Source organism: Podarcis muralis, chromosome 1 (assembly GCF_964188315.1).
Source record: "Podarcis muralis chromosome 1, rPodMur119.hap1.1, whole genome shotgun sequence".
NCBI lineage: Eukaryota > Metazoa > Chordata > Lepidosauria > Squamata > Lacertidae > Podarcis > Podarcis muralis.
Genome location: NC_135655.1, coordinates 102,682,198 through 102,698,161, shown reverse-complemented (window position 1 = coordinate 102,698,161; position 15,964 = coordinate 102,682,198). Strand labels below are relative to the sequence as shown.

Here is a 15,964-nt window from a genome sequence, read left to right as displayed (position 1 = left end):
TAGATCCTGTTGAAGTAATTGAGACAAGTTTGTCCTGACTTTCTGAAGTTCCATTCATTCTACAGTATTTACCACATGAAGTATTTATTTTGAACTGAACTGAAATATCTTCCTCTTCCTTTCTGACATTTTCTCTTACAGGCTGTGTATAAATCAGATCTGGAATGGCTCCGGGGGATTGGGTGGATCCCAAATGAATCTCCAGAAGTGAAGAAGGTGAAATATGCCCAGGAAATTCTGAGTGACAACGTTTATCGCACTCCTCGGGATCGTTTGAAATTTACCCACATCGTTGATACGCCTGAAGTTGTCCTTGCCAAAACCAACGCTGAGCAACTGAGTCTTGTATGTAACTCCTTTCAGCAACGTGACATTATTTTAATTATTCTGTGGAAGGAATTAACAGATAATTCTGTATTTTTGTAGGCTAAATACAGAGAAGCTTGGGATAAAGATAAAACTACGATCCATGTGATGCCAGACACACCAGAAATCATGCTGTCCAGGGCTAATGCTATCAATGTGAGCAATGTAAGTAAATCACTACCATTCTTCTTACGATGCAACTCTACAACCTTCTTCAGTTACTCGGATGAAGGGGGCTTTGGATGTTACAAGTTCATTATGCAGCAAGCACCCATGTAAATTCTATGTGGGTTATTGCACCTGCATTTATTTAGCTAGTTACAGGTAGGTAGCTGTGTTGATCTGCCGTAGTCGAAATAAAATTAAAAAATTCCTTCCAGTAGCACCTTAGAGACCAACTAAGTTTGTTATTGGAATGAGCTTTTGTGTGCATGCACACTTTTTCGGATACGAAGTGTGCATGCACACGAAAGCTCATACCAATGACAAACTTAATTGGTCTCTAAGGTGCTACTGGAAGGAATTTATTTAGCTGTTTACTTAGCTGTTTATTTAGCGGTAGACTTGTAATCTGGGGAACCGGGTTCGCATCTCCGCTCCTCCACTTGCAGCTGCTGGGTGACCTTGGGCTAGTCACACTTCTTTGAAGTCGCTCAGCCCCACTCACCTCACAGTGTTTGTTGTGGGGGAGGAAGGGAAAGGAGAATGTTAGCCGCTTTGAGACTTCGGGTAGTGATAAAGCGGGATATCAAATCCAAACTCTGTTTGTATGCAAACTGGCAATCTATTGTGTTTGTGGAGATTCCACAAAACAGATGTGTTAGCACTTGTTATCCATAATTACTTACATGGACTTTAAATACTTTTCCTTACATAGTTTTATATGGAGATAATCTGTAATGTTTAAGGCATTTCTTACCTGCAAAAACAGGAGTGATTAGAAAAAAGTAAAAGCTGATGGACAGTGAGCTTTCATAAATATGTAAGTGCTGAAAGAGAATAATGACAATATAATGTTGTTGGTTTTTTATTGTAGAAACTTTATAGGGAATCATGGGATGACATGAAGAAAAATATTGACCTGAGAGCAGATGCAGTCCCAATCAAAACAGCCAGAGCCTCAAGAGAAATTGCCAGTGATGTAAGTATGCAAATCGAATTTGATAGTGTTTGGTAATCCATTGTCTCTGGACTTTTGTATCTAATGGAATTAAAATGCAGGAAACAGAAAATATATTAAAGTTCTCTTTTCGAGGCAACATATAAGGACATTATGGGCCAGCTTTCAATAACCTAGTGCCCTCCAGATGTTTTGAGCTAAAACATCCATCAGCTTCATCCAACATGACTGATGGAAGTTGTTGTCCAAAACATGTGAAGAGTGCCATCTTGGCAAAGGCTGCTGTTTGCTTTAAATATGCTCCAAGTAAAATGTCCAGTATCCTGATGAAGGTTTCTGAAGTAGAATATTAATCTCTCGGGACCAAAGCTTTCATCTTGTTGGTCAAAAAAATGTCAGATGAAGGATGTCGGATCTATGCATGTGCTGAATATTTACATTACCAATACAGTGGCACCCACCTGAGAAGTGCCAGAAGTGTGTTGCAGCTGAAAAAAAGCTCTGAGTCTAAGATACCTATGGTGAAGATTCTAATTGTATATGTATTTTTTTCAAATCCTATTAGTACAAATACAAGGAAGGCTACCGTAAGCAACTTGGACATCATGTAGGATGCCGAGACATTAACGACGATCCCAAGATGGTATTGGCTATGCATGTAGCTAAAATGCAGAGTGAGCGGGAGTACAAGAAAGTATATAATCAATTGAAGACGAAGATCCACAGCCCTGTTGACATGCTGTCCGTCTTGCTGGCCAAGAACTGTCAGAAGCTTGTTAGTGACATTGATTACCGCCACCTCTTGCATGAATGGACCTGCCTGCCTGACCAGAATGATGTCATCCAAGCCAGGAAAGCGTATGAATTACAGAGCGATGTGAGTGATTTTGTTATTGTTGCAATATCACTTTTATGATGGCTTCTTGTCTATCACTCTCTTTCCTCTGTCATGACATTTGGTGGATTATTACTGTTGGCTCTACAATTATATTTTGTCTCCACGATTTTTACATATCTTTTCATTAAAAAGTAATAAATGTTTTACTTCTGTGAACACGTGGTGTCACATATTAAGAGCCATAGTACATGTGAATTTTTTAACATATAAATTAGGTATTGTTTGGACAATCATCATACTTCTTTAAGAAAGAACACAAGGGGACATTGAGACCTCAATTCAACACGTGTATCCATGCATACAAGGCTAATTGACTCTACCATGATCTGAAGAAGTAAGGCACCAAAACCTGAATTTGTGGCAGCTGCATAGAACTAAACACTTCTAGAGGTGTCCATCTCAATTGGTCTTTTACTTTCTATTCCAGAAACTTTAGGCGTGAAAAGAATTCATTTAAGCTGCATTAAGCAGCCTATTTTTCCTTGACTAGATTGCCTGAGTTGGAGTTATTTACTAGAATCTGTATTGCTCATGGTCAGTACTGTTGTTGTTCTGCCATATACCTCTTGAAAGGGGATAAAAAGAGGGCTGTTTATTAATACCCACATTAGTGGTATGCACTTCTTGTGATTGGCCAGCCATGGAAGCTGAGCAGTTCTGTATTATGATGGGTAGAGCCACAGCAACAGCCTTCTTAATAAATTGGAGGAAACATTTTCAACCATATTGTTAATAGCCCAATTGTTTCCTTTGCAGAACGTCTACAAGCAAGACCTAGAATGGCTGCGTGGTATTGGCTGGATGCCAGAGGGCTCTGTGGAAGTGCTCAAAGTAAAGCACGCCCAAGATATCCTGAATGACAGATTGTATAAGCAACGTCCAGATGCACTGAAATTTACAAGTATTGCTGACCCACCACCCGTTGTCCTGGCTAAGATCAATGCCCAACAAGTCAGTGAGGTAAGCTTGGGAATTACCCAGTTTCTGTATTCGTTATGATGACAAATTGGTATTGGGAACAGGTGAATTATAGTTGCATACCTTTGAAAAATAAGAGGTTTTTGTAATGCAATGCAATCATTTATGCCTTCACTTCCTTCTTAGAATCTGTATCGTGAAGCCTGGGATAAAGAGAAGACTCAGTTCCATCTTCCATCAGACACCCCTGGGATGCTGCAGTCCAAGATTAATGCTCTGAATATCAGCAATGTAAGAGAATTAACTAACTATATACCCATGAGTGGAATGTGTGTAGTGATGCATCTGTACCTATTCAACTGTGTCAAATGCAACTTCCCATCATTAACTGTTCTTAAAAACAAAAAGGCATTTGGTTCTTACTTGTGAGTTTTTATTCAGACGTAATAAATAGAATTAACTGAACTTCATGGACAGAAGATATTAAAAAGAGACTGACTTGTTCCAAATCCCAACGTCGTCAGAGTGTTTCACTGTTACACGCTTTGATGATTTTGTGATTTGGATAATGTCAGTCTTTCTTTAATATCTTCTGCCTGTCAATCTCTATTACAGTGGTACCCCGCAAGACGAATGCCTCGCAAGACGGAAAACCCGCAAGACGAAAGGGTTTTCTGTTTCGGAGGCGCTTCGCAAGACGAATTTCCCTATGGGCTTGCTTCGCAAGACGAAAGCCCATAGGGAAATCTCCGGGGACCTGTTTTAAATTGCTGGCGGTCGGGAGCAAAGACTTTCGCCCACAGCCGGCCTTCAGAAGAGGTCCTGGACCTCTTCTGAAGGCCGGCGGGGGGCAAAAGTCTTTGCTCCCCCCCGCCTGCCTTCCCGGGACAGCGGAGACTTCTCCGCTGCCCCGGGTGATCTTAAAATGCTGGCGGGCGGGAGCGAAGCGTTCGCTGCCGACCCCCAGCATTTTAAAATCTCCCCGGGACAGCAGAGAAGTCCCGCCCCGCTCGGGATGGCGGCGCAGAGCTGTCTGCCGTGCCGGGATCAGCGCAGCTCTGCGCGGCCATCGGGAGCCGGGGGCGAAGCCCGCCCCGCTCCAGATGGCCGCGCAAAGCTTCCTGCAGTCCCGGGACTGCAGGCAGATCTGCGCCACCATCCCGAGCGGGGCGCTAAGTCCCGCCCCGCTCTGGATGCCAGCGCAGAGCTGTCTGCCGTCCCGGGACTGCAGGCAGATCTGCGCCACCATCCTGAGCGGGGTGCTAAGTCCCGCCCCGCTCGGGATGGCGGCGCAGAGCTGTCTGCCATCCCGGGATCAGCGCAGCTCTGCGCGGCCATCGGGAGCCGGGGGCGAAGCCCGCCCCGCTCCAGATGGCCGCGCAAAGCTGCCTGCAGTCCCGGGACTGCAGGCAGATCTGCGCCACCATCCCGAGCGGGGCGCTAAGTCCCGCCCCGCTCGGGATGGCGGCGCAGAGCTGTCTGCCATCCCGGGATCAGCGCAGCTCTGCGCGGCCATCGGGAGCCGGGGGCGAAGCCCGCCCCGCTACAGATGGCCGTGCAAAGCTGCCTGCAGTCCCGGGACTGCAGGCAGATCTGCGCCACCATCCCGAGCGGGGCGCTAAGTCTTTGCTCCCCCCCGCCTGCCTTCCCGGGACAGCGGAGACTTCTCCGCTGCCCCGGGTGATCTTAAAATGCTGGCGGGCGGGAGCGAAGCGTTCGCTGCCGACCTCCAGCATTTTAAAATCTCCCCGGGACAGCAGAGAAGTCCCGCCCCGCTCGGGATGGCGGCGCAGAGCTGTCTGCTGTGCCGGGATCAGCGCAGCTCTGCGCGGCCATCGGGAGATGGGGGCGAAGCCCGCCCCGCTACAGATGGCCGCGCAAAGCTGCCTGCAGTCCCGGGACTGCAGGCAGATCTGCGCCACCATCCCGAGCGGGGCGCTAAGTCCCGCCCCGCTCTGGATGCCAGCGCAGAGCTGTCTGCCGTCCCGGGACTGCAGGCAGATCTGCGCCACCATCCCGAGCGGGGTGCTAAGTCCCGCCCCGCTCGGGATGGCGGAGCAGAGCTGTCTGCCATCCCGGGATCAGCGCAGCTCTGCGCGGCCATCGGGAGCCGGGGGCGAAGCCCGCCCCGCTCCAGATGGCCGCGCAAAGCTTCCTGCAGTCCCGGGACTGCAGGCAGATCTGCGCCACCATCCCGAGCGGGGCGCTAAGTCCCGCCCCGCTCGGGATGGCGGCGCAGAGCTGTCTGCCATCCCGGGATCAGCGCAGCTCTGCGCGGCCATCGGGAGCCGGGGGCGAAGCCCGCCCCGCTCCAGATGGCCGCGCAAAGCTGCCTGCAGTCCCGGGACTGCAGGCAGATCTGCGCCACCATCCCGAGCGGGGCGCTAAGTCCCGCCCCGCTCAGGATGGCGGCGCAGAGCTGTCTGCCGTCCCGGGATCAGCGCAGCTCTGCGCGGCCATCGGGAGCCGGGGGCGAAGCCCGCCCCGCTACAGATGGCCGCGCAAAGCTGCCTGCAGTCCCGGGACGGCAGGCAGATCTGCGCCACCATCCCGAGCGGGGCGCTAAGTCCCGCCCCGCTCTGGATGCCAGCGCAGAGCTGTCTGCCGTCCCGGGACTGCAGGCAGATCTGCGCCACCATCCCGAGCGGGGCGCTAAGTCCCGCCCCGCTCGGGATGGCGGCGCAGAGCTGTCTGCCGTCCCGGGATCAGCGCAGCTCTGCGCGGCCATCGGGAGCCGGGGCGAAGCCCGCCCCGCTCCAGATGGCCGCGCAAAGCTGCCTGCAGTCCCGGGACTGCAGGCAGATCTGTGCCGCCATCCCGAGCGGGGCGCTAAGTCCTGCCCCGCTCGGGATGGCGGCGCAGAGCTGTCTGCCATCCCGGGATCAGCGCAGCTCTGCGCGGCCATCGGGAGCTGGGGGCGAAGCCCGCCCCGCTACAGATCTGCGCCACCATCCCGAGCGGGGCGCTAAGTCCCGCCCCGCTCTGGATGCCAGCGCAGAGCTGTCTGCCGTCCCGGGACTGCAGGCGGATCTGTGCCGCCATCCCGAGCGGGGCGCTAAGTCCCGCCCCGCTCTGGATGCCGGCGCAGAGCTGTCTGCCATCCCGGGACTGCAGGCAGATGTGTGCCGCCATCCCGAGCGGGGCGCTAAGTCCCGCCCCGCTCTGGATGCCGGCGCAGAGCTGTCTGCCGTCCCGGGACTGCCATCCCGAGCGGGGCTAAGTCCCGCCCCGCTCTGGATGGCGGTGCAGATCTGCCTGCCGTCCTGGGATCAGCGAAGCGTTCGCTGCTGACCCCCAGCATTTTAAAATCTCCCCATGTCCCGGTGAGATTTTAAAATGCTGGGGGTCGGCAGCGAAGCCCTTGTTCCCCCCCAGCCCCCCCCAGCCTTCAGAAGCCCTTGTTCCCCCCCCCCAGCCTTCAGAAGAGGTCGGGGGACAGACTGTCCCCGGACCTGGTCTGAAGGCGGTTTCCCTAGGTACGCATTAATTGATTTTCAATGCATTCCTATGGGAAACCGTGCTTCGCAAGACGAAAAACTCGCAAGAAGAAAAAACTTGCGGAACGAATTAATTTCGTCTTGCGAGGCACCACTGTATTACTAAATCGTACTTCCCCACAATCATTCTGTTTCTTATCTAGGCCCCAAATAAATTGTCGATGTCAGTTATATAAGACGTATGCGTGCATGCAAACAAATATATCTATATAAGCTATATTTATGCAGTGTTTGTATATGTCATATTACACAGCATTCACATTTTTACCCTTTCGGCTGCAGTCCTACGCATTCCATATTTACTTCGGAGTAAGGTCCATTGAGCACAGTTGGATTTACTTCTAAGTAAACTTGCATTGGATTGCAGTGTTGATTGAGGAATGTCTCTAGTTGGTTTTCATCATGTATTTTGTGATTACATTTAAAACTGTGCATTTTATTCTGATTGCAGAAACATTACACTGGAGCCTGGGATGAGGCCAAAGCAAAAGGGTACGACATAAGAGGTGATGCTATTTCAGTCAAGCATGCCAAAGCCTCCAGAGAAATTGCCAGTGAGGTACAATCTCTTTTATTTAACATTTACTTCTCAAATGGCTATATCTTTTCATATGATGAGTGTGCATGTCAAAGTATATGAACAATTGATAATTCAGCCTCAAAACCGTATTTATCCACCCATATACAAGATCCTCTACTGCATGTCTATGACATCATTCTTTCCATTCTTTTACAATTTATGAAAGTGTCTTCTTTCAAACAATCAGAAAGTTTAATATAGTCCATTATTTTAAATGCCAAAGAGCTAACTGTGATAAATTTGGAGATACTTGGCACTGTAAAGACTTTGCAATAATTAAATCTGTTGCTTCCTGTTAAAAACACCCAAGTGTTTCTCCCCCCCCCCCCTTCCCCCTTTCTTTACAATCACTTTAAAGTTTTCTCTTAAGTTGTGGAATGTCAGAGATCTCCGTGTATAAGGTGGTATATAAATTAATTAAATAATAATAATAAAATAATCTTGCATAGTTTCCAAATCAAGTTTAGCACCCTGAGCACACCATCCTATGCATTTTTACTCAGATAGGTAGATTTCACCATGCCCAACTGGGCTTTGTTCCAAGTAAAAATGCATATGGTTGCCATTTCTGAACTATTTATTTGGATAGCCAAATTTCATCAGTAGCTTTTCACTATTACACAAAGTGGGCTGTGCTTTTCAAAAGACATTGTGACTTTGTAGAATTTGCAACCACATATATATTATTCAGTTATTTGAAAAAAATAGATCTTTTTACTTAGGCTCAGGATGTATACAATTGGGGTGGCAAAACTATCAATTCTCCACATTCCCACATTGACTTGTTTTGGGGTTTTTTGTAGTTCTAATAAAAATTAATTAGGATTTTCATGTGAATTTTTCCTAATACGTATACATGTCTGTATACAGTATTCATAAAGTGTGAATTATGGAAGTGTGACTTGAATGCAAAATGAACCGCATTTCCCTCTCATTCCTAATAACAAATCCAGGTAAATATTTCATAAAGACAGAAAATAGGGAGCCTTACTATGTTTTATTTACCCTCTCATTATTCCATAGCTAAATCCCTTAAAAATTGAAGCATCGAGAACTTCTAACTTTTCTCCTGGAAATTGTTTGAATAACTGTAACTTCCAATTCTTTTTCCTGCTCAGTACAAGTACAAAGAAGCACATGAGAAACAGAAAGGCCACTACATTGGATGCCCTTCAGTGAAGGAGGACCCTAAACTTTCATTTGCTGCCAAAGTATTGAAAATGCAGAATGACCGGTTGTATAAGCAAGCTTACAACAAATCCAAAGCCAATATTACTATACCGGTGGACATGATGTCTGTCCAAGCAGCCAAGCTATGCCAGTCTTTAGTAAGTGAGGTGGACTATCGTCAACATCTGCACCAGTGGTCTTGTCTGCCCGACCAGAATGATGTGATCCAGGCAAGGAAGGCCTACGAACTACAGAGCGATGTAAGTATACCTGTCCTTTGCAAAGTGATGTAAGTATATCTGTCCTTTGCTGCTGGGACAGAAGGCAAAAGAGACATTGTGATAGATAGTTGTGGAAGATTTCCTTTTCTTAACTTTTACTTTGTTGTGTTAATGAAAACTGGCCTTGTCACATTTTCACGTAATTTAATCTTCACTTGATTTCATCATGAGTACCTTGAGAGGAAGAACTGAAAGATTTTTAATTCAGAATGTCCAACACATCATGCAGACAAGAGTGACGTGATAGACTTGGCATATCTAAAAATAGCTAATGAATCCATAACCAAATCCATCATATGTATGGATTGGATGATCTTTCTGCCCACTCTATCTAGCCCAATCTACACAAGTCTGGAACTCTCCAGATGTTTTGGTCCACAACTCCCCAGCCAGCATAGTGCTGAACGAAGTTATAAATGCTGGTGTGAAATACAACTGGAGGTCAAAGAAACGTTTTGGGCCTAGGCCAGAGAGATAGTAATGCTTAGATCCTGTTGAAGTAATTGAGACAAGTTTGTCCTGACTTTCTGAAGTTCCATTCATTCTATTTACCACATGGAGTATTTCTTTTGAACTGAACTGAAATATCTTGCTCTCCCTCTCTGAAATTTTCTCCCATAGGCTGTGTATAAATCAGATCTGGAATGGCTCCGGGGGGTTGGATGGATCCCACATGAGTCTCCAATAGTGAAGAGGGTGAAATTTGCCCAGGAAATTCTGAGTGACAACGTTTATCGCACTCCTCGGGATCGTTTGAAATTTACCAACATCGTTGACACTCCTGAAGTTGTCCTTGCCAAAACTAACGCTGAGCAACTGAGTCTTGTATGTAACTCCTTTGAGTAATGTGACATTATTTTAAGTATGCTACAAACCTCCCTATCAGTTTGTAGCATGAAGCATCTATTTGTATTAATCGAAAAGTTATTCATGTTCCTACAGTTAAAGGGAAATTATGTAGGAATATGAGCAATGGTGTAGAAGGAATTATGAGATAATTTCGATGTTTTTTTCAGGCAAAATACAGAGAAGCTTGGGATAAAGATAAAGTTATGATCCATGTGATGCCAGACACACCAGAAATTGTGCTTTCCAGGGCTAATGCTATCAATGTGAGCCATGTAAGTAAATCTCTACCATTCTTCTTACGTTACAACTCTACAACCTTCTTCAGTTACTCAGATGAAGGGGGCTTTGGATGTTACAAGTTCATTATGCAGCAAGGACCCATGTAAATTCTCTGTGGGTTATTGCACCTGCATAGGTGCAAACTGGCAATCTATTGTGCTTGTGGATATGCCACAAAACAGATGTGTTAGCACTTGTTATCCATAATTACTTACATGCAGTTTAAATACTTTTCCTTACATAGTTTTATATGGAGATAATCTGTAACTCTTACCTGCAAAAACAGGAGTGATTAGGAAAAAGTAAAAGCTGATTGACAGTGAGCTTTCATATATATGTAAGTGCTGAAAGAGGATAATGACAATATAATGTTGTTGGTTTTTTATTGTAGAAACTTTATAGGGAATCTTGGGATGACATGAAGAAATATATTGACCTGAGAGCAGATGCAGTCCCAATCAAAACAGCCAAAGCCTCAAGAGAAATTGCCAGTGATGTAAGTATGCAAATGAATTTGATAGTGTTTGGTAATCCATTGTCTCTGGACTTTTGTATCTAATGGAATTACAATGCAGGAAAGAAAAAATAAAAGTTCTCAGTTCAAGGGAAGATATAAGGACATTATGGGCCAGCTTTCACTAACCTAGTGCCCTCCAGATGTTTTGAACTAAAACATCCATCAGCCTCATCCAACATGACTGATAGAAGTTGTTGTCCGAAACATGTGAAGGGTGCCATCTTGGCGAAGGCTATTCACGTGCTCCAAATAAATTGTCAACTATCCTGATGAAATATTAAGCTCTGCTGTTGGTCAAAAAAAGGTCAGGTAAAGGATAGGTGATGTGCAGAATTCAAAAATATGTGATTTGCTCAATAGTTAGATTGCAAGTAAATGTGAGCATGAATGCAGCCTTTGTTTAGTATCTTAGGAACAGAGTTAAATGGAAAACTCTTGCCAGTGTTATCAATCTTTCTACACTCTGAGATAACGAAGATGAAGATTCTAATTGTATATGTATTTTTTCAAATCCTATTAGTACAAATACAAGGAAGGCTACCGTAAGCAACTTGGACACCATGTGGGATGCCGAGACGTTAACGACGATCCCAAGATGGTACTGGCTATGCACGTCGCTAAAATGCAAAGTGAGCGGGAGTACAAGAAAGTATATAATCAATTGAAGACGAAGATCCACAGCCCTGTTGACATGCTGTCTGTCTTGCTGGCCAAGAACTGTCAGAAGCTTGTTAGTGACATTGATTACCGCCGCCACCTGCATGAATGGACGTGTCTCCCTGACCAGAATGATGTCATCCAGGCCAGGAAAGCGTATGAATTACAGAGTGACGTAAGTGCTTTGGTTGTTGTTGAAATTCCTCTTTCTTGATAGCTTCTTGTCTATTGCTCTCTTTCGTCTCTCATTTGCCTCTACAATGATAAGTGTTTGATATTTTGTCTCCACAAGTATTACATTCCTTTTCATAAAAAATAATAAATATTTAGAATACTTGTGTGAACAGGTAAGATCCATACTATATGTGATTTTTTAAATATATAAATTCAGTAATGTTTGGACAATCATCAGATGTCTTTAAGAAAGCACACAGGACATTGAGGCCTCAATTATGCACATGCATATAATTGCACGGGGACGTGGGTGGCGCTGTGGGTAAAAGCCTCAGCGCCTAGGACTTGCCAATCGAAAGGTTGGCGGTTCAAATCCCTGCGACGGGGTGTGCTCCCGTTGCTTGGTCCCAGCGCCTGCCAACCTAGCAGTTCGAAAGGACCCCCGGGTGCAAGTAGATAAATAGGGACCACTTACTAGCGGGAAGGTAAACGGCGTTCCGTGTGCTGCGCTGGCTCGCCAGATGCAGCTTGTCACGCTGGCCACGTGACCCGGAAGTGTCTGCGGACAGCACTGGCTCCCGGCCTATAGAGTGAGATGAGCGCACAACCCTAGAGTCTGGCAAGACTGGCCCGTACGGGCAGGGGTACCTTTACCTTTACCTTTACCTTTATATAATTGCACATAATTGCTTTCCATTATGTATAGATTTGAGCTCTCATTCTTTTCATGATTGTATTACCCGATTTGAATATGTCGAGCAAACATAGGATATAGCACCACCTTGCAGAAGGCAAGATGGTGGTAGGCACAGCATAATCAAAGTGGGGAGTGAAATATTTGTTCCTGGTATATTCTGTGCCTGAATAGTTCCTCCTTTCAGTTTTCTATTATCCCATTCTTTTTGTAGGCCATTGGAAAGCAAGCCCTCTTTTCCCTTTAAGTTAAAAGCAATCAAGTTTGGTATGAAACACTCCATGCAGGGAAAAAAGTGCTGCAAATAACTGTTCTTGTTTTCCCCTGACTGCAGGCTGTTTATAAATCCGACTTGGAATGGCTGCGTGGAGTTGGCTGGATGCCAAATGACTCTGTCTCTGTCAATCACGTCAAACACGCTCAGGACATTTTAAGTGAGGTAATAACAACTAGTTAAAAGTATCAATCGCAGAGATTTTCATAGAATCCTAGAGTTGGAATGGACTCAAGGGTCATCTAATCCAACCCCCTGCAATGCAGGAATCTCAGCTAAAGCTTCCATGACAGATGGCCATCCAACCTTTGCTTTAAAACTTCCAAGGAAGGAGAGTCCACCAGCTTCTTAAATTGGCCTTCTTTTGTTAGCATTTCATTTATGTTTATATTTTTTTATGTTCCCAAAGGAAGCCCAAAGTGGCTAAAAGCAAAGCAGAAAGCAACACAACTAGCACAAAATAGCAAAATGCATGTCAGTGTAACAAAACAAGGCATCTAGCAAAATAGAAAGCAAGTCAAAGCAAATTCATGTCAAAATATTGTCAAGTATACAAAAGACCTGTTATCTGCGCAATCTTATAAGTGTATATTCGGAAATAATTCCCACTGAGATCAATAAAACTTACTCTCATGTAAATGTACATAGGATTGCAGTCGAGAACCATGATAATTTCTTCAACAAGGAGGCTCCACTTTCTGGCATTAATGTCCCCACCTTGTGTCCCCATATTTGGGAAAGAGTGATATTTATTAAAACTAATCCTGCCAGTGACATTTCTTGTTTGTTACTATACCTTATCCTTCACGTAGCTCACGGGTGTCAAACACAAGGCCCGCGGGCCGAATCCGGCCCGCCAGACCTCGTCATGTGGCCTGTGTAGCCGCCACCGGCCGCCAGCCTTCACCTTTTATTCTCGCTTTTTTTTTTTTGACACAAAAAAGCCGCCTCTTCAGCGCATGCGCGGCAGCCTACAAGCCAGAGAGCGTCTGCCCTCTAGCAGCGCCGGCCGTTCTACACAGGAAACCTCCACTTTACATGCATTCATGTAAAGTCCAACAGATATAACCGGCCCTTTGAGGGTGACCAAACTGCTGATGCGGCCCCCGATAAAATTGAGTTTGACACCCCTGACGTAGCTATTTCCTGAGGCAGGATTATCTTCCCCTCCCTCTCCCCACAAAAACATCTTGGAGGTCCCGGGCCACAGAGAGGTTAGGCTGGCCTCAACCAGAGCCAGGGCTTTTTTGGCTGTAGCTCCCATCTGGTGGAATGCTCTGTCACAAGAGACTAGGGCCCTGCGTGACTTGACATCTTTCTGCAGGGCCTGCAAGACAGAGCTGTTCCACCAGGCCTTTGGCAAAGGCACAACCTGACCCCCTCCTTTGGCAATCCTCACAGAGCCCAATGGTTGCCATTAATCTGATTTGAACTGATTTTATAATGAAATGATTTTAGAATGTATCATTTTACTGTTGTTAGCTGCTCTGAGCCCGACTTTGGCTGGGGAGGGCGGCATATAAATAATTATTTATTATTATTATTTATTATTATTTTATTATTGTTATTTTGTGGTTCCAAAAGTAATTTTGTTTGGGGGGGGGGGAAACAGGGTCGAGTTTCCCCACTTATGTTTTGGCTCATTCACCCAGCACTTTGGGCTTGGATAGGCAATATCTAGCCTTGATATTAAGGTCTGGGTATTTTATACTTGGGAAAAAACCTTTTTGGAAAGTTAGTGCCTCATTGTCATATGAGAGATCCTAACTCAGCAGTGGTAGTTCTATTACTGAGTGTGGTCTGGAGAGGACAGAAACAAGACAAGCATTAACAAGGAAACAGTCCCTGTCCTTGAATATTTTCCCCTCAACTCTCTTTCTTTTCACTTATTGCTGGGGCGATCAATTGTATGGCCTCATTGCTTTTCTTTTATTTCTGCACAGAGACTGTATCGCACAAAAGTTGACAAACAACCGTTTACACCAGTGGCTGACAGGGTTGATTATATCACAGCCAAACAAGGCGGGGAAATACTAAGTGATGTAAGTATTACCTCTTATTTTGATTCGGTTCAATGTACACACGTCAGACAGATTTTCTTCATCCACAAAAACTAAACCATATATCTGTGGAAAACTGGGGCCTTAAAAATTCACCGAGTTTTATTGTGTGAGTCTAGTTATACATATATAACTCGTAAATCTAAAAGACTTTCATTATGTATGTTTTACTTTTTCAGATTAAGTACCACCAGGAATGGAATAACATCAAGACAAACTATACGCTGACAGACACGCCACAATTAGATGCAGCTAAAGAAGCAGCCAGGATTCTTAATCATGTATGTACTTTCCATGTTTTGTTTTAATGGACAGCAGTGACAGTCCTTATGCTTCCGACAGGTGCTAACCCTTTAATTCTCTGTTTCACAGCATCTGTACAAGGAGAATTGGGAAAGAGAGAAAGCTACTGGTTATCTTTTGCCTCACGACAGTGTGCCTATCCGCCATGCCAAGCATTCAAGTGATGTCCAAAGCGAGGTAAACACTCTTTAGCTTTAAAATCACACAGATTTCTGCGCTATCAAAGAGCCCATCCTTCATATCTTTTGTTTCGGTGGTTCATCTTCTTTTAAAGAAAACTCTTGCATGCTATTCCCAGAGATGGAAGACCACCAAGTAAACAAAGCAGATATGCTTTCATGAAATCATTTACCTCAGTAAGGATAACCCAGAGAATTAGGATTAGGAAAGATCCAGTGTGGATATTTAAAGAACCTGTGTTTTCCCCTTTCAGCTGAAATACAAGGCAGACTATGTCCACCAAAGAGGTCACTACGTCGGTGTCAATAATATGAGAGAGGATCCGAAACTGGTGTGGTTTGAACATGCCGGCAAGATCCAGAACGACAGATTGTATAAACAGGCGTATAACAAAACCAAGTCCAAAATTCATATACCTCCAGATATACTGTCCGTCATTGCAGCCAGAGACTGCCAGCATGTTGTCAGTGAAATTCCGTATCGCCATTACCTTCATGAATGGACTTGCCACCCTGATCAGAATGACTGCATCCAGGCAAGGAAAGCATATGACCTTCAAAGCGATGTAAGTGATTTATGCAGTCAGATCGCACCAATTTAAGAGTTGATATTGGTATACCCAAGAGCAATTGCCTGGGAAGGGAAATCAAGGCTCAGCTTGTCTTTTGGTCTGCATAGGTGTGAATAATATTCTTCAACTTTTTTAATATGTACAGAATATTTATAAATCTGATCTGGAATGGATCCGCGGCTGTGGCTGGATTCCCTTAGATTCAGTGGAGCATCGGAAAGTGAAGAATGCTCAGAACTTGATTGATAAGGTAAGATGCAATTTTCACGCATTTGTGGCAGCATCCTATTCATTTCCTGTTACTGTTATTTATGATAATCTAATCATGTCTGCCTACAGAGACTCTACACAAAAGAGGCTATTAATAATTTTGCCAATTTCACACCTGTGGAAGACCCTCCAGCTATTGTTCTGGCAAAGGCAAACGCAATTAATCAGAGTGATGTAAGTATCCTTTAAATCAGAATTTCTGAGTAAATACATACTTTCATATATTATAAAAGAGTCATATCTCTTGATCGCCACAGCTAGAACTATGAAGGTATTTGTGTAGCTCAAATGTTCAGGAACATACGG

The 15,964-nt window shown here is 45.1% G+C and overlaps 1 protein-coding gene across 47 annotated transcripts in view; it reads left to right on the top strand.

Moving 5' to 3' along the window:
- Positions 1 to 15,964, top strand: part of NEB (nebulin) — a 159,335-nt gene that overhangs the window by 77,028 nt on the left and 66,343 nt on the right. For 46 of the 47 annotated variants that reach the window (XM_077936143.1, XM_077936200.1, XM_077936191.1 and 43 more), the window contains 19 exons: positions 142 to 345; positions 427 to 531; positions 1,403 to 1,507; positions 2,052 to 2,363; positions 3,141 to 3,344; positions 3,489 to 3,593; positions 7,251 to 7,358; positions 8,498 to 8,809; positions 9,452 to 9,655; positions 9,847 to 9,951; positions 10,350 to 10,454; positions 10,996 to 11,307; positions 12,335 to 12,439; positions 14,218 to 14,316; positions 14,514 to 14,615; positions 14,707 to 14,814; positions 15,071 to 15,382; positions 15,534 to 15,638; positions 15,728 to 15,832. In XM_077936143.1, the coding sequence (XP_077792269.1) occupies positions 142 to 345; positions 427 to 531; positions 1,403 to 1,507; positions 2,052 to 2,363; positions 3,141 to 3,344; positions 3,489 to 3,593; positions 7,251 to 7,358; positions 8,498 to 8,809; positions 9,452 to 9,655; positions 9,847 to 9,951; positions 10,350 to 10,454; positions 10,996 to 11,307; positions 12,335 to 12,439; positions 14,218 to 14,316; positions 14,514 to 14,615; positions 14,707 to 14,814; positions 15,071 to 15,382; positions 15,534 to 15,638; positions 15,728 to 15,832 (3,117 nt within the window). The remainder of the gene's footprint in view (positions 1 to 141; positions 346 to 426; positions 532 to 1,402; positions 1,508 to 2,051; positions 2,364 to 3,140; positions 3,345 to 3,488; positions 3,594 to 7,250; positions 7,359 to 8,497; positions 8,810 to 9,451; positions 9,656 to 9,846; positions 9,952 to 10,349; positions 10,455 to 10,995; positions 11,308 to 12,334; positions 12,440 to 14,217; positions 14,317 to 14,513; positions 14,616 to 14,706; positions 14,815 to 15,070; positions 15,383 to 15,533; positions 15,639 to 15,727; positions 15,833 to 15,964) is intronic. The other variant, XM_077936195.1, reaches the window with a different exon arrangement.